Raw genomic sequence first — 17,852 nt, 5'->3', positions numbered from 1 at the left:
GTGTCCGTACAGCAAGAAGAAGGGTGAAAAACCAGTAGTGCTCTGAGGGGCGGTATTATAGGCGTAGGTGACGGAGGGCAGAATGGCATCCCAATTGGTGTGATCGGCGGCGACGTACATTGACAGCATGTCGCCGAGCGTGCGGTTAAAGCGTTCGGTGAGGCCATTCGTCTGCGGGTGGTAAGCAATAGTTTTGCGGTGAACAGCATGGCACTCTTTCAGAATGGCTTCCACGACTTCCGATAAGAAGACACGGCCTCGATCGCTGAGAAGCTCTTGGGGTGGACCGTGGCGCAGTATGAATCTGTGTAGTAGGAAGGAGGCAACATCGCGCGCTGTAGCCGCTGGGAGGGCGGCGGTTTCGGCGTATCGCGTTAGATGGTCAACAGCGACGATGGCACAGCGGTTACCAGCCGAAGTCAGAGGAAGTGGTCCACACAAATCGATGCCCACGAGCCCAAACGGACGGTTAGGACAAGGTAATGGTTGTAGACCAGCTAGCGACACGTGCGTTGCGGGTTTCCGGCGTTGGCAGTCGAGGCAGGAGCGAACGAACTTCTGCACGTAGCGGTACATCCCACGCCAGAAGTATCGTTGTCGAATGCGGTGGTAAGTTTTGGACACCCCAGAGTGCGCGCATTGCGGGTCAGAGTGGAAGGCCTCACATATTTCAGAACGCAGACTGCGGGGTATGACTAGTAGCCACTGGTGGCCGTCGGCGTTGTAATTGCGTCGGTGCAGGAGGTCGTCACGAACGGCGAAATGGTGAGCTTGACGACGCAACGCGCGAGTGGATGGTGTTGCCGACGGATCAGTGAGCAAGCCGGTCAGCGAGGTGATCCATTTATCCTTGCGCTGTTCGGTAGCGATGGTGTGAACGTTGATTGAAGCAACAGCCATGTGAGATGCTGAGCAGGGGTCATTGTCGTCAGGCAAGGGAGAGCGCGAGCGGGCGTCGGCGTCAGCATGCTGGCGTCCGTTGCGCTACAGCACGCGGATGTCGTAGTCCTGCAGGCGAAGTGCCCAGCGGGCGAGACGGCCTGAGGGATCCTTCAATGACGACAGCCAGCATAGTGCATGATGGTCGGTGACGACATCAAATGGGCGACCATACGAATAAGGTCGAAACTTTGTAAGGGCCCATATGATCGCCAGGCACTCTTTTTCCGTTACTGAGTAATTGGTCTCGGCTCTGGTAAGCGTACGGCTTGCGTATGCCACGACATATTCGGGGAACCCTGGTTTGCGCTGCGCAAGGACAGCGCCGAGGACTACACCACTGGCGTCCGTGTGTACCTCCGTTGGGGCCGTAGGATCGTAGTGGCGTAGTATGGGAGGAGACGTCAACAAACGACGGAGCTTTGTGAACGCGTCGTCACACTCGGACGACCACGAATTTAGGGGTCCGTTACTTCCAAGGAGCTTCGTCAGCGGCGATATGATGGTGGCAAAGTTTCGTATGAAGCGTCGAAAGTACGAACACAGTCCTACGAAACTGCGCAGTTCTTTTACGGACGTAGGTTTGGGAAATTCGGCCACGGCCCGAAGCTTGGCCGGATCGGGAAGGATTTTGTCCTTGGACACGACGTAACCCAGGATTGTCAGCTGCCGTGCTGCAAATCGGCACTTCTTCAGATTCAGTTGGAGGCCGGCGTTGCGCAAACGCGTCAAAACATGTCGCAGACGTTGGAGATGCGTGGAGAAGTCCGGAGCGAAAACCACGACGTCGTCCAGGTAACACAAGCACGTGTGCCATTTCAAGTTGCGCAGAACGGTTTCCATCATGCGCTCGAAGGTCGCGGGCGAATTACACAGACCAAACGGCATGACGTTGAACTCGTACAAGCCGTCGGGCGTGACAAAGACTGTCTTCGGTCGAGCGTCATCCGCCATGGGTACTTGCCAGTACCCCGAGCGCAAATCAAGAGATGAAACGAATTCGGTTCCTTGCAGGCTGTCAATCGCGTCGTCGATTTGCGGCAGCGGATAAACATCCTTGCGAGTGATCTTGTTGAGCCGTCGGTAGTCCACACAGAACCGCACGGAACCGTCCTTCTTCGCAACGAGAACAACGGGAGACGCCCATGGGCTGTCCGAGGGCCGAATAACGTCGCGTCGAAGCATATCGTCGACTTGCTCATTAATGACCCGCCGTTCTGCGGGAGACACGCGATATGGACGTTGCCGCAGTGGTGGTTGGGTGCCGGTGTCGATGCGATGCGTAACAGCGGAAGTGCGGCCGAGAGAAGTTTGCCCGACATCGAAAGAAGAACGAAATTCTTCCAGCAGGCACTGAAGTTGGGAACGCTGGACCGATGTGAGGTCGTCAGCAACGGAGGACCTAAACACATCAACAGGTGACGAATCGGACGCGGAAACAGCACTGAGCGTACCGGAACTGGGACAGTGCGTGTCATCGGGTGCGTCCATAACTTGTGCGTCTTCGAGGGGTTCCACTCTGCCAAGACATTCCCCTCGCACCAACGTAACAATGTATGGAGATGGGTTGCTAACAAAAATAGCGGTGCTCCCCTGAGTGACTTGGACGGTCGCGAAAGGTACCAGCAAGCCTCTCCTTGTGCAAACGTGGTCAGATGGCGAAATGAGTGCCATGGTGTCGGAGAGACCGGCGCAGTCGACTGACACAGCCGTCGACGAGTTTGGAGGCACTTTGGTATCGTCTTTGACGAGAATCTTGCTCGATACCGATGAAGTGTCTGCCGGCGTCAGATCTGAGAACGGGGAGAGTTCGATTTCGGCTTGTGCGCAATGAATTACGGCGTCGTGGCGGGAGAGAAAATCCCATCCCAGGATGACGTCATGAGAGCATGCAGCAATTATAATGAACTCGACGTCGTACAGAACGTCCTGAATGACGACACGAGCTGTGCATATTGCTGTAGGATGAATACTCTTGGAGCTGGCTGTACGGAGAGACATCCCAGAAAGTGGCGTCCTCACTTTTCGTAGTAATCGGCTCAATTTTTGGTCCATAACGGATACGGCGGCTCCAGTGTCCACAAGGGCAGGTGCGGGAACACCGTCGACAAACACGTCTATCACGTTCGATGGGCTTCGCTGAGGGCTTTCGCAGTTCGATACCGTCGCAGCCCTTGCCTCCTGGACTGCGACGACTAGTTTTCCTGGTCGCGTGCGACCGGACTTGGCGCATCGGCGACAGTGAGCGGCGTAGTGGAGACGGAGAGCGCCGAGTAGATGGAGCTTGGCGTTACGTCGGCGACAGAGGCGTAGGTGGGGCGTAAAATGTGCGGTTTGACTGGCTGGTGACGGGCGACACGACTTGAGGCGGCTGGACGCGATTGCAATAACGCGCCACGTGGCCGGCGTAACCGCATGCGAAGCATATGGGGCGGTTGTCAGGTGTGCGCCATCAGTTTGCTGGAGCAGGGCCCGCCCATGGCGCAGGACGTGATTGACGGGATGGCGACTATGACTGCATCGTGGGCTGCAGTCGTGGCCTCTGCATCACGTCAGCGTAGGTAGCCAGCACAGCCGCTTCGAAGGACTGATGTCTAGCGGCGGCTTCGGCGTAACTGTGTGGGGCTGCCTTAGGTATTACTGGGGACGTCCTGGCGACAACTTGGGCGTAACTGAGTGGTGCAGGAACCGGATGGTGCTGGTGGTACTCAAGCATGACCTCCGCGATTTCCTGCTCAATCGCTCGACGGAGGGGAGGGAGAAGAGTGTTTGACGGCTGTTGAACGTACCGAGGTTGAGCAAAGTCCAGCAGAGAGAACTGGCGCGCAATTTCCTCGCGCACGAATGACTTCACCTCTGCCAGCAAGGCGGAGTGGTCGGATATGGTCGACAAGCCAGCGAGCTCGGTGTCGCGGGATGGAGAGCGACGGGTCATCGACCGCTGCCGGCGCAGCTCCTCGTAGCTCAGGCAGAGCGTGATGACCTCGGCGACTGTGCTGGGGTTTTTGGCGAGCAGCATCGTGAAGGCATCGTCGTCGATGCCTTTCATAATGTGCCTCATCTTGTCAGATTCCGACATGGTGGCGTCGGCTTTCTTACACAAATCGAGGATGTCTTCAATGTAGCTGGTAAAGGTTTCGCCGGCCTGCTGAGCTCGCTCTCTCAAACGCTGTTCGGCCTGCAGCTTACGAACAGCAGGGCGGCCAAACACGTTGATGATGGCGGTCTTGAAGTCGGACCACGTCGTAAAATCGGATGCGTGGTTGTTGTACCACAGGCCGGCCACACCCGCGAGGTAGAAAACCAAGTTGGTCAATTTTCCTGCCTCGTCCCATTTATTGGGGACACTCACGCGTTCATAGATCGCGAGCCAGTCCTCCACGTCGGTCCCTTCTGCGCCAGTGAATACTGGGGGGTCGCGGATACGAGGGACACCGGGACATGAGGTCGGTGTAGGCGGAGGCGTCTGCTGGGCGGTGTCTTGAGGCATGGTAGCTGGTAGGGTACGGGATCGAAGCTCCAGAGGCATCGAATGGCAGCACAGCACTCTCCACCAATTTGTTAAGCGGTTTATTGGACGGGACTCGGTACGACGGTTGCCTACATCGACGAATGTGTAGCCGCCAGCGATGTTTTCGCCCTCTTCGATGCTGCCGAACCTGCTTCGACGAATAGAGGTCCCGAACCGGATTTTGACGTCAACCCGAGCCTTCCGAAGGTCAAGAAAGACCAGCTCAAAACTCTGCTCCTGCAATACAAGGACTGTTTCTCGTCGTCATCGCGTGTCCGACAAACGCCCCTTGCTAAGCACCGCATTATAACAGAAGAAAATTCTCGACCACTCCGTCAGAGCACCTACAGAGTTTCGACTCGAGAGCGTGACGCGATAAAGAAACAAGTCGACGAGATGCTACGCCACAACATCATCCAGCCGTCCAAGAGTCCGTGGGCGTCACCCGTGGTGTTACTGAGGAAGAAGGACGGGACACTGCGCTTCTGCGTTTATTATCGGCGCCTGTCGGAGATCAGCAGACGACAAAGAAGAGGAATTGATAGTGGGCTGCTGTCTCCGCAGCTAGCGCCAAGAAGTCCGTGCACCACTATCATCATGTACTTTTTTGTGTTCGATTGTCGCCATTAAAGGCATTTCGTTGCAGTCTCATGGATCCGTCTTTCTGGCGGCGCTACGATTACAAGGCCGACGTTCCGCAACATATGGTGCCGAAACCCGGGATAACGAGCGGATCCAACGACGTGGACAACGAGCGACGGCGACGATGAGTTTCTACTAGAAACCGCAGCCGGAGCAACCTGATCCTCATTGGAACCGCACCCAGGGAAGTAACGAGCGGAGCCGGCTACCTTACGAGCACGTAAGCCGTGATCCTAAGCAGACATGGACCGCCTGAAAGCGAAACGTGCTGCTAGGCGAACCCAGTCAACGAAAGTAATGAATGAGGCGACGACGTTGTTGGAGAGTGACTGCAACGACCGAACAGCGCTAAGCAAGGTTATCGACAAGCTTATCGCAAGCCGTGACGAGCTTCGGAAGATCAATGCCGAGCTCGACGAAGTGATTCCGGTAGAGGAACTTGAGAGAGAGTACGAGTCTGCGGCGAATTATGACGACCAGGCACTCGAGACTCTGACGCGCCTACGGTGCCGGCTTGAAGATCTCAGCCTCGGTAACACGCGACAGACTTCTTCTTCGACGACGCTCAACACGCCGCCTGCCCCAACGCCAGCTGCATCCCAGAGCTTCGGACCTCGTCTTCCAACGCTAACTATCAAGCCGTTTCATGGGGACTTGTGTCAATGGACGTCGTTTTTGGAGAGATTCAACGGAGCCGTCCACACGAATCCAACTCTGAGCACGACGGATAAATTTCATTACCTACACAACTATTTGGTAGGTGAAGCAGCAGCTGCAATTGCCGGACTACCAACCACGGAAGCGTGTTATGAAAGTGCTATCCAGCTGCTGAAGCAGAGGTTCGGGGACAAGAGCAGGATCGTACAGCAGCACTTCAGAGCGCTTCGTGAACTGCAGCCCGTGACCTCTCCATCGGATACAAGGGAGTTGCGAATGCTTTACGACGCAGTCCAGCTTAATGTCCGCTGCCTCAACGTCCTAGACGTCCCAACTAGCAGTTCTTCGGCGATGCTCTACTACGTTATGCTTCAATCCTTGCCACAAGAAATCATCGTGGCGTTCTACCGCCATAGACGTCTCCAGGATGAAGCACAAGGCACGGGACGCGCTGCTTCAGGAGAGGCAACGACAACGTCCTGCGAAAACCTTGAGCAGCTCTTGCGGTATACACAGATAGAGCTCGAAACGAGAGAGCAATGTGCTCCATCTACGTCCTCTACCAAGGGCAGCGGGAACAACAGAAAGCATGTGCCGTCATCATCGGTCCTACATGCATCCGAAGAATCAAAGCAAGTACGGAACGAATGTTTCTTTTGCAAGTCTGAGAGGCATGAAACCGAGGCATGCAGCGCTACCTTGACCATCTCAGAGAAAAAGAACCGGCTGGCTAAATTTATGCGGTGCTATCGATGTACTATGAAGGGCCACCGCGCAAACGAGTGCCGGCGGAGGGTGGTGTGCGTGACATGCAGAGGCAGGCATGCTACAACGATGTGCGACCCAGTTTATCGTGCGACAAGAGGCGAAAAGTCACCCAACGTGGTCTCTGCTGCTACTAAGCCAATAAAAGAAGAGTCACCGCTGTCGACTGCCGTTACAAGCTGTCAACTTGACGAAGCCGTCAACTTACAGACCTTCCGTTCTTGGATTGTCGGTTTTAACGAGACGTCTTACGTCAGAGGCATCTTCGATGGAGGCAGTCAACGCACGTTCATTAAGGAAGACTTGGTGACACGGTTGGGTCTAAAAATCCTTAGAGAGACTTGCCTTGCGGTGAACACGTTTGCATCAGACGCTCCTTCTCGTGTGAGAAAGTGCAATGTCGTCGAGGTTCGCCTACGTAGCCAGTTTGATTACAACGAGCACGTCATCGAAGCCATCGCCATGCCAGTAATTTGCCACGACATCCCTGCCACGGCTATGGAATGCTCCTTCGCAGCCAAATTGCGAGAGCAAAATTATCGGCTGGCAGACCAGCAAACTGTGCCTAGAGAGTGTGGCGAAAAAGGCATTAGCCTGCTCATAGGATCTGATCAACTGTGGAAGATCGTGCGCGGTGACATCATACGCAGCACGGAAGTACAAGGATTGGTAGCGGTCAAGACCACTCTAGGATGGACGCTCCAATGTCCTGTCACAAAAACGAGCTTCATAAGCGGAACATCCGAGGTGATGATCTGCGTCCTGCGAGTGCAAGCTGAAGAAACTAAAGGATTGGAGCAAAACATACTGGAGTCATTTTGGACGTTAGATGGCATGGGAATTGCACCAACGGAAGCAACTCACGGCTGCTCAGACACCTTGTCTGTTTTCGAGAGTAAGATGACAAAGATAGGAAAAAGGTACCAAGTAGCCGTGCCACGTAAACACCCGGATATCGAGATGCTACAAGACAACTACAGCGTCGCACTTACCCGACTACGAAATCTGGTTAAACGTATCTCGAAGTCAGAAGGATTGCTGGAGAGATATGATACAGCGATTCGTCAGTACATTGTTTCCGGCCACGCTGAAGTTGTACTTGACAACGAATCAATGGATGGCCCTGAGTACTACATGCCACAGAGGGAGGTCATTCGAGAGGAATCACTCACCACCAAGCTCCTTCGGATCACAGCATGGGTGCAGCGTTTTGTGTCCAAGGTTAGGTTCAAGACTAAGGAAGATGGAGCCATATCTGCTGAAGAAATCTTGGCAGCCGAGAGATATTGGATCCGCCAAGTTCAAACTGAAGCGTTTCCCGACGAGCGGAGGTGGCTAGAAGAAAAACAAGGTTCACCCAGTAACTCATGGGTAGCACAACTACACCCATTTATCGACGAAAGCGGGCTTCTACGTGTCCGCGGAAGACTAGAAAATCTCAGAGACAGCTGGGACGTGAAGCATCCATTCCTGCTTCCAAGTCGACACCGTTTCACCGAGCTGGTATTTAACAATGCCCATCGGCGAGTCATGCACGGAGGTGTAACGGCGACAGTACACAACGTACACGAACGCTTCTGGATACCGAGAGCGCGACAAGCGGCAAAGAAAGCAATCAACCGATGCATGATATGCGTGCGTCTTCGCACGAGACCCACCGTGCCGCCGTACCCGCCGCTTCCAGCTTGCCGCGTCGAAAAGACGAAACCTTTCGACACTACAGGAATTGATTTCGCCGGACCATTGTATGCGAAGTCATCCGAGAGCTCCGATTCCAAGATGTACATCGTTCTTTTCACGTTTGCAGTGACAAGAGCCTTGCACTTGGAACTGGTCTCGGATATGTCGTCAACTGCTTTCATGTTGGCATTCCGGCGTTTTAGTGCAAGAAGGGGACTGCCAAGTACCATTTACTCCGACAATGCCCTTACCTTCAAGAGGACGTCTCGGGAGCTACAAAACATGTGGAAAGTTATTCGAAAAGACGACTTCCAGGCTTATATTGCAAACCAAAGGATACAGTGGAAGTTCATAGTCGAAGCGGCCCCATGGTGGGGAGGCTGGTGGGAACGATTGGTTGGGACTGTGAAGACGGCACTACGAAAAGTTTTAGGCCGAAGCTGTCTGTGCGCAGAAGAACTATCAACCATCTTGACTGAGGTTGAAGCGGTTCTCAATTCACGGCCGCTAACGTATTGTCGTGATCAGGCCAGCGAACCTGCAGCTCTCACGCCAGCGCATTTCCTAGTCGTCCAGCAACTGACGACGTTACCAGAAGGAAATACATTGTCAAAACAAGGAGCAAGCCACGGGGACAAAGACTACCAGCGCCGTTTCCAACATCGACAGAAAATGATGGAAGACTTCTGGAAGCGATGGAAACATGAGTATTTGCTTCAGCTACCATCTGCTCGTCGCTCACCCGCGCATCACTCAAGAAACTTAAAGGTCGGCGACATCGTGATTGTGGACATTCCTAACACGCCCAAGTTATTCTGGCCACTAGCCCGGGTTCAAGAAGTGTACCCAGGAAACGACGGAGTGGTGCGCGCCTGTTTAGTGCGATTACAGGGAGGCAAAGTAGTCAAGAGGCCAGTGCAGAAGCTACATAGTCTAGAGCTGGATGATACCACATTTGAGGCCCCGGAGGATGTCGGAGATCAGCAGACGACAAAGAAGAGGAATTGATAGTGGGCTGCTGTCTCCGCAGCTAGCGCCAAGAAGTCCGTGCACCACTATCATCATGTACTTTTTTGTGTTCGATTGTCGCCATTAAAGGCATTTCGTTGCAGTCTCATGGATCCGTCTTTCTGGCGGCGCTACGATTACAAGGCCGACGTTCCGCAACAGCGCCTGAACAAAATCACGAAGAAGGACGTGTACCCCCTCCCACGGATAGACGACACCCTGGATCGACTTCACAACGCGACGTACTTTTCAACGATGGACCTGAAGACCGGCTATTGGCAGATCGAAGTAGACGAGAGAGACCGAGAAAAGACTGCTTTTATAACACCCGATGGCCTCTTTGAGTTCAAGGTCATGCCTTTCGGTCTTTGCTCGGCACCTGCGACGTTCCAGCGCGTCATGGACCCTGTACTGGCCGGATTGAAGTGGCAGACGTGCCTTGTTTATTTGGACGACGTCGTCGTGTTTTCCTCGACCTTCGACGAGCATCTCCGGCGGCTTGAGTTCTTCGTGGAGAACATCGTCTTGCGTCATGGCGCCCCAGAGGTCCTTATCACACAGAGGTACCACCTTTAATGCGGACCTAACTCAGGCGATCTTCAAGTACAGCGATACAAGCCACCGCCGCACCACCGCCTACCACCCGCAGACCAATGGCCTCACCGAGCGTCTAAATAAGACCATCGCCGACATGCTTGCCATGCACGTCGACGTTGAGCACAAGACATGGGACGCCGTCCTTCCGTACGTGACCTTCGCTTACAACACGGCCGTCCAAGAAACGACGCAGATGACGCCGTACAAGTTGGTCTACGGAAGGAGCCCGGCGACGACGCTCGACGCCATGCTACCCAACGTCACCGACGAAGAAAATGTCGACGCCGCCGCTTACTTACAACGTGCCGAAGAAGCTCGACAGCTGGCCCGCCTGCGCATCAAGACCCAGCAACACACCGACAGCCGTCGCTACAATCTTCGACGACGCTTCGTCGAGTACCAGCCCTGCGACCGTGTTTGGGTCTGGACGCCAATACGACGACGCGGACTGAGCGAGAAGCTTCTTCGACGATACTTCGGACCGTACAGGGTACTTCGACGTCTCGGCGCCCTCGACTACGAGGTTGTCCCCGACGGCATCACGAACTCTCAGAGGCGCCGAGCTCGACCCGAGGTCGTGCATGTGGTGCGCCTTAAACCGTACTATGCTCGTTAACGCACCTGAGGACTCTAATTTTTGCTTTCTTTATTAGTTTTCTTTAGTATTGCATGTATTGATGTTCTGTTTTTAAGCATCGGGACGGTGCTTTTTCAGAGGGGGGCATTGCCGCGAGCCTTATTTCATGAGTTGAAGCTTCACCCACAAAGACTGTGGGCAACGCGCTGCGCAGGCCTTGCCGTGATGTGTAGGAAGCTTCGCGATTGTTTTGGAACAATCCGTTAAGATTGCGCGCCGCACGAGAATGTTCCAGCTTTGTCGACAGATAACGCCGCCAACAGCGATATCGCTGGAAAGTTCGATAGCGCCTGTATAAATTGTAAACTCGACTTGCTGCGCAACCAGCAGGAATGAAGGAGGGAGACAGGAAAGAGCGCAGACTACCAACTGTTTATTCTCAGTTCACGAAGACAATATATAGGGATATAGGGATGCCACGCTGCGCCATCACAATTCGCACAACACCAAGATTCATTTACAACACTGCACCGTGGACAGAGCTGTGAAAAAGCACCTCATTTTTTACCGAGCTCCACGTTTTTTTGTTGTCATATAATCACAGGGTGTACACCTCTACTTTTATCTCTTTATTATTTTATCTTTTGACAACTCTAAGATGGCGCGGACAACATAAGAAAAGCCACAGTGAAAATTGAAAAGGCCATGGTAAATGACTAAAACTATAAAACAACACTGCTCATATGATTCAAAGCCATCTACAAAATAGCACCAATGATGAAGCACACCAATGAGGCAAAACACCAAGATTCGCAATTTAAAACCGTCTAAAAACTGTACAAAGCGTCATACGGGAAACATATTATGCGAAAAGAGTGCACAGCAGCTAACCCTCATAAAAAGATTAACAGTAGGAAACCTTTCCAAAGTGTTACCCCCAAAATTAAATATGGCCACTTAAGAACACTATTTCTTTGTCCGAAAGCGATATCGACGGCATGCTTATGCATTTGTCATTGTACTGCCTTATAAAATACGCTTCTATGATTTGCCTTTCGGTCTTTTCCCTTGCTTTTGCCACGACTGATACATTCTCGAATCGGGCGGTACAGCCACACAAAGCCGACGCGCTTGACTGCTTGTCAGTTGATCGGTCGACGCTCTGTCCGCCGCTATCAGTGTATTGCTGTAGATTGACTTTCATTTTCCCGGCCACAAGTTCGGCCAAATAAACTGTTTCATCTCGGACGTGCTGACTGCTGTCTTTGTCGACGTCACGACCACGTGACAATATGTAGAGATAATATTACTTAACAGAACAGGGATGCTACGCGGTGAAAATAAAGAAAGTACTACTAAAAAGAAAAAAAAAGAAAAGAACAGGACAACAACAACCCGAAGGAAAATTTTTCGCAGTGTTCAAATCAAGAAAAGTATGCAAAGAAAGAATAATTCCCGTTCATTGAAATTCCGTGTACAAAGAACAACGACAATAAGTACAACAAAACAGATATGCACAAGAACAATATTAGCTTTCATTAAAATAACTTTTCAGTTTATTCATGAATTCTTCATGATTTTGAGAAGAAACGACGTCGGCAGGTAGCTTGTTCCAGTGATATATTGCGAGAAAGGGGGGGGATTTACTTAAGAAGTTTGTTCGAGCAAAAACTGGTTGTACTTTAAAGGGGTGATCCAGGCGCGGAAAGATACGATGGGCGGCCGTGATGTGGCATACGCGGAACGACGATGATGAGTGATAAAGTTTGTGGGAATGAGATAGAAGTGCTGTGATTCTTCTATTTTCTAGGGTGCTTAGATTCAGAGGTTTTTTTTAGGTTAGTTATGCTTAATGTTCGTGAATAATCTTTGGTAATGAAGCGGGTTGCTTTATTTTGAATTGCTTCGAGTTTGTTGATGAGATAAGACTGATGCGGGTTCCAAATAAAAGATGCATATTCTAGTTTTGGGCGAACCAACGTCGCATAGGCCAATAATTCAGTAGACTTGTTTGCGAAGTAAAGGTTACGCCTGATAAAGCCAAGGGTTTTGCATGCACTGGTACAGATTGCTTCGATGTGGTCACTCCATGAAACGTTAGAAGATAAATGAACTCCCAAGTATTTTATAGTATGCGCACGCGCAGTGACTGTGTCACTTATCAAATACTGAGTGAGCTTGGGATTAGACGCTCTAGTGAAGGCTACAGCCTTAGTTTTCGAAGTACTTATCTCCATTTGCCACTGTTCACACCAATCTGCAATTTTCGCAAGGTCAGATTGCAAAGCGTCACTATCAGAGGTGGTAGTTATTCGTCTATAAATTACGCAGTCGTCTGCGAATAATCGAACTGTAGATGAAATGTTATTGCTTATGTCATTTGTATATAACAGGAATAAAATAGGCCCCAACACAGAGCCCAGAGGCACCCCTGATTTGACCAGTGATCGTGAGGAAGAAAATTCATTGGCAGTTACAAATTGGTACCTGTTGGTTAAGAAATTCCTTATCCAATTCACAACCTGACTATGTATATTAAAAGAGCGAATCTTAAGTAATAAACGGTTATGAGCTACCTTATCGAACGCCTTGGCGAAGTCGATAAATATGGCATCTATTTGCGATGAGTCAATAACAGCTTCGTAAATGTCAGAGACCAGCTCGAATAACTCGCAGGAGCGACCCTGTTGAAAGCCGTGCTGGTTGCTGAAAAGATGGTTGTGCTTTGTTAGGTACTTCATAATTGCCGATGATATGATGTGCTCTAGTAATTTACATGGTATACTGGTCAGTGAGATTGGTCTGTAGTTGGTGACAGATGACGGGTCTCCGGATTTAAAGATTGGCACTATTTTAGAAACTTTCCATCCGTCAGGAACGCATCCTGACTGAATAGATTGTTGGAAAAGCATGCAAAAATGAGAGAAATAACAGGTTTAGTTAACTTTAGCAGTTTAGGACAAATACCATCCGGACCAGGAGCCGAGCTGCTAGAAAGACGATCAATAGCAGCCTCGATTCCCTTTTCAGTGATCACGATGTCATCCATGATGGAGGTAACGGAGCCGAGGTGAATATTGTCGGTAATAGGAAGCTCACAAGAAAAAACAGAACAAAAGAAGGAATTGAACGCATTAGCGACTTCAGAAGGCGGGAGGAACTCGTTGCCTTGCATTATCGATATGAAACATGAAGACGACGGCTTGGGGTTTATTACTTTTCAGAATTTTTTTGTGTTGTCAGTTAACATGTTGGAGATACCAGGGTTGAAAAATTTGTCTTTTGCTGCCTCAATTTCGGTTTTGCGTAACTGCGATTGTTCGCGATAAGCCTTCCAGGCATCATCAGATTGTAAAGTTCTAGCGCTTGAATAAAAGCGCTTCTTCTTGTTAATGCATCGCTTCACGTGGGAGGTAAACCAAGCGCTCCCTGTAGACAGATATCTGTATTTTTGGAATGTATTTTTCTTTGAGTTCGATTAGCTTGTGACAGACGATCATCCAGTTTTCATTGCTGTCGCGATGCTGCATGCCGTTGAAAAATTCTACGCAAAAGGACGAGAGTTCGCTACAGATCATTTCAACATCTGCACGTGCGTAATCATAAATTGTTTTCTTTTCATGCAGGCTTTCTTTACACGTTAGCTCGAATTCACAATGGATGACATTATGGTCACTGATGCAGTCTAACACATTAACACACGTTTGACGGCTCGGTGGTAAGCACAAGATCCAAGATAGCATCCCCCCATGTTGGCATAGAAACTATCCGTAGGACGAAATCACGTCAAGAAAGTCCTTACATTCAGCTTTCCTTGCGCCGCTATCGGCTGTGCCCGTCCGCCAGTTTATTGCAGGATAGTTAAAGTCGCCCGCGAGAATCACAGGAAATCTGTCATATATGAGGCTCAGTGATTCGTTTAGGGAATTCACGAAGGTTTCTTTTGAATCAGGCGGACGGTTACAAACCCCAACGGCACAAGTTACACATGAAAGCTGGACCAACACCCACAAAATTTCAATACAGGAACCCGTATCAAGTAGACGCGCTTGAAGTTCTTTTTTTACTGCAATCATAACACCACCTCCTCGTGTTTCCGTTCTGTCCTTTCGAAACAGGATAAAGTTTTTAGTAAAAGACAATTCATGGTTACACAGGTCACTCGTCAGCAGTGTTTCAGTTCCCACTATGATGTCTGCCGAGCAGGATTCGACGAACGCACAAAGGTGATCTTGTTTTCGAAAAATACTTCTAAAATTAGCTATATAATAGATAGCTTTTTATTTTCGGTTGCAATGGGGCGTCAATCATAATTCGCGGGAGCGTCTTGTCTCGGGATGGGGACCACTTTATTGCTCGAGGAATCGACGGTGAAAATTTCGTTGCCCATTATAAGCTTGTCAAACTGCAACTTATACTTCTCATTTTTCTGTCGTTTCGCACGCGCGAAATCACGAAGCGTTTTTCTAATTAGTTGCACACGAGGTGAAAAATCCTCCTCAATCCACAATCGCGGGGTTGCCAGGTCTTTCAGCTTGAACGCATTTTTCAGAATATTACTTTTGTCCTTGAAGTTTAGGAATTTGACAACAACAGGTCGAGTGCGATCGGGTTTGCGTTGCCCGACCCGATGGGCTCGCTCAATTTCACCTGGTTGAATTCCCAAGTTTTCCGTGACAAATTCATAATGAGTTTTTCCGTATCGCTCCATTTTTCAGCAGCTTGCTCAAGAACACCCTTTAACACGAGATTATTGCGCCTCATTCGATTGTTCAGGTCATCTACAACAAGGTTGGCCTGATGGGTCGGTTTTTGCTCAATGGTTTTCAACTGCTCCTGAGACTCTTGCACAACAGAGCCGACAGTCTTGACGCTTTCGCTTAAGTGTCAACGCTCTCAAGACGCTCCTCGATTTTGGAGAGCCGCCTTTTGAGGTCTGTTACAGTAGTGTGAATGTCTTTTAGCTTGTTCGTCACTTCCTTTTGGAAACGCTCATTTGAAGCAGTGAATTCCTTTACCAGTGCCACCACTTGGTCAACCTTGTCAGGACCTGGATTTAGCTCAACGTCACCAGCACAAATGAGCAAATGAGCAAGCGAAAAAAACACAAGCACTAGGCGTCCACCCAGCAAGGGACGGCGACTTAATGAACACGAACGGAGCCACAAAAGATTACATGATTCCGTATTTTTTCTCGGCTGAGTGAAACAGCCGATGCGGGCGCGGTAAGTGCACAAATCAATACCTATGCTTAGTCATACATAGACAGTGTGAATTGGGGGATATGCAGCCAGTTAGAAGCCCAGCAAGGGCAAGCAAGTTGCTAGAAAACAGCACGTTATTAGCTTGAGGCTTTGGCTGCAAATCCCCACTCGGTCGGCGTGAGCAATCCTTTTTACGGCGGGGCTGAACTGAGGGTGCTTGAAGCGATGAGCAGTCGAAGCGGTAAGCAATGGCAGCGCCGGTGTGGGGCTGATTGCCTCAGATGAAGAGGTGATTGCCAGTCACAATGCAAGGTGAAGGGGCACGCCACGTGTCCGGTGGCAACCCGCAGGGCCAAAGCAGGTCAGCCGGTTTTTACTGTTTTCAGAATGTTTTTACTAAGGCAAAATTTTATTTCGCAAAACAAAGAATGGTTTCGTGGCGCCGGGGACTCGCATTAGGGAGTTTTCAGATAAGGGCTCCAAAAGTTGTCCAGCATGTATTTATCGAGAGCGTTATCAGTTGTGGGCAATTCGGGTTAAAGTACTCTTGGTTGAAAGCCGTTGCTTCTATGGGTGCCGCCATGTTCGGTTGATGCAAAGCTTTATAGGCAGGCATTAGGGATCCCGCTAAATTTGACCAATAACATGCCCAACCACCACCCACACGCTTTTTGGGTCTCGGACATACGCAGTAGCTTTGACACTGTTTTATCGGGACTCCTATGTGAGAACCCCTATTATGTGATATAAACCTTGGGTTTCAAGTTACGTGTGACAGTGATTGTTTTTTACATTGCTGTTTTTAGCACATCTGTCACATGGCTGCCTCACGTTTATTCCAGGTACCTTGGTGGCATACGCCAAGACGATGGCAGTAGACAAGAACCCAAGCGACACCGAGGAGCCCGATCGAAGGTTCTGGCGGCCTGCTTCGAAATTGCCATTTTTAAGCAAAAATGGAGCTCTGTGAGTCTACATTTCGTTGTTTGGCTGACTTCAGGTAATGACTTACACTTTTTGCTTTTCACTTTCAGCTCCTCTGATGGCCAAGGAACAGTGGGTTCAACTTGAGTTTGTTTGTTCTTCCACAAACTATGTGCAATCCACGGCTGAACAATGTATTCGTATTGAAATATCATTCAACTTACAAGTGACCTTTCTGTGTTTTTTTTCTTTGGGAACACTATCCTGAATATTCATGCAATATTAATAAAATATCAATGGTTACTACATGTTAAACATTTGAAGGTGTTTGAAAGAAACATGAGAAAGCTAATTTTATGAGATGCCTTAATAATTAATACTATAACTAAGATTTTCTTTGTATGAGCTCTCTGCTCTATGAGTTCTGCTTTAATTAAACCAAATAACAAAGGAATACAACACTAGTTCGCACAAGGGCACAGAGGCTTATATACTGATATAAATGAGTGCTGCATGAGACAAAAGAGCATCCATTTCAGTCACTGGTGTATGTGGTGCCGTCCCTCCCATCTATTTAGGTTGCATCACTTGATGGTACTTTGAATACTCATTAAAAGCTGCTGTTACCACACAGCAACAAAACGAATTCATTAGTTTCCATACAACTGCACCATGGTTCACATGCTAGATCCTGCATGTGCTAGGTACGGTACCAACTCAGAATTTGCACGCTGCGTTTATATAACCATTTACCCATCGTACGACATCGACAAGATTAGTACATAACAACGGATTTGAACGATTTTGCTTGCGATACGGTATTGGCAATGTTCTGAAGTGTGACGGCTTAAATAGTAGTTTGATGTGATACGGCGTCGCGAATCTTGATGAATACGTACGGCTTCAGAGATACTTGCTTTTGGTAAAGTAATCGTAGTGTCAAGAAACACTACGGCTTCAAATGTAGATCATTGAGCTACGGCATTGGTAGTGTTTGTACGTAACTACGGCTTCAATAGCAGTTCGTTGTGGTACGGCGTCCCTAATGTTGATGAATAAGTACGGCTTCAGGGGTATTTGCTTGTGGTACAGTAATCGTAATGTTAAGAAACACTGCGGCTTGAAAAGTAGATGCTTGAGCTACAGCATCGGTAATGTTTGTAACTACGGCTTCAGTAGAGTCTTGTGCCGTAATGGGGACATCCTGGCATCAAGAGTTAACCTGGTGTTTATCGTAACATTACGACCATTTTTTAACAGTGCACGCATGCGCAAAGCGCGTCAGGTGCGGAAGCGTGGACTGCTCAATTAGCTCCGGCAAAGCGCCTATTGCGGAGGCCACGGCGGA

At 49.8% G+C, this 17,852-nt stretch overlaps 1 protein-coding gene across 1 annotated transcript; it reads left to right on the top strand.

The window, feature by feature from the left end:
- Nucleotides 1-5,389: 5,389 nt before the first annotated feature.
- Nucleotides 5,390-16,623, top strand: LOC119379630 (uncharacterized). Its single transcript, XM_037648935.1, has 3 exons — nt 5,390-6,255; nt 16,423-16,546; nt 16,615-16,623. Exons 1-3 carry the CDS (start codon nt 5,390-5,392, stop codon nt 16,621-16,623), a joined length of 999 nt encoding a protein of 332 aa, XP_037504863.1.
- The last annotated feature ends 1,229 nt before the right edge of the window (nt 16,624-17,852 follow it).

The sequence above is a fragment of the Rhipicephalus sanguineus genome, chromosome 1 (assembly GCF_013339695.2).
Source record: "Rhipicephalus sanguineus isolate Rsan-2018 chromosome 1, BIME_Rsan_1.4, whole genome shotgun sequence".
NCBI classification, from domain to species: domain Eukaryota; kingdom Metazoa; phylum Arthropoda; class Arachnida; order Ixodida; family Ixodidae; genus Rhipicephalus; species Rhipicephalus sanguineus.
Note: the sequence above shows the minus strand (reverse complement) of the source record. Positions and strands in the feature narration are given on the sequence as shown.

Coding starts and splice junctions, on each gene's coding strand:
- LOC119379630 (XM_037648935.1), top strand. CDS start 5,390: ATGAATGAGGCGACGACGTTGTTGGAGAGTGACTGCAACGACCGAACA. Junction 6,256..16,422: donor AACCTTGAGCAGCTCTTGCG/GTATACACAGAT, acceptor CGTTTATTCCAG/GTACCTTGGTGGCATACGCC.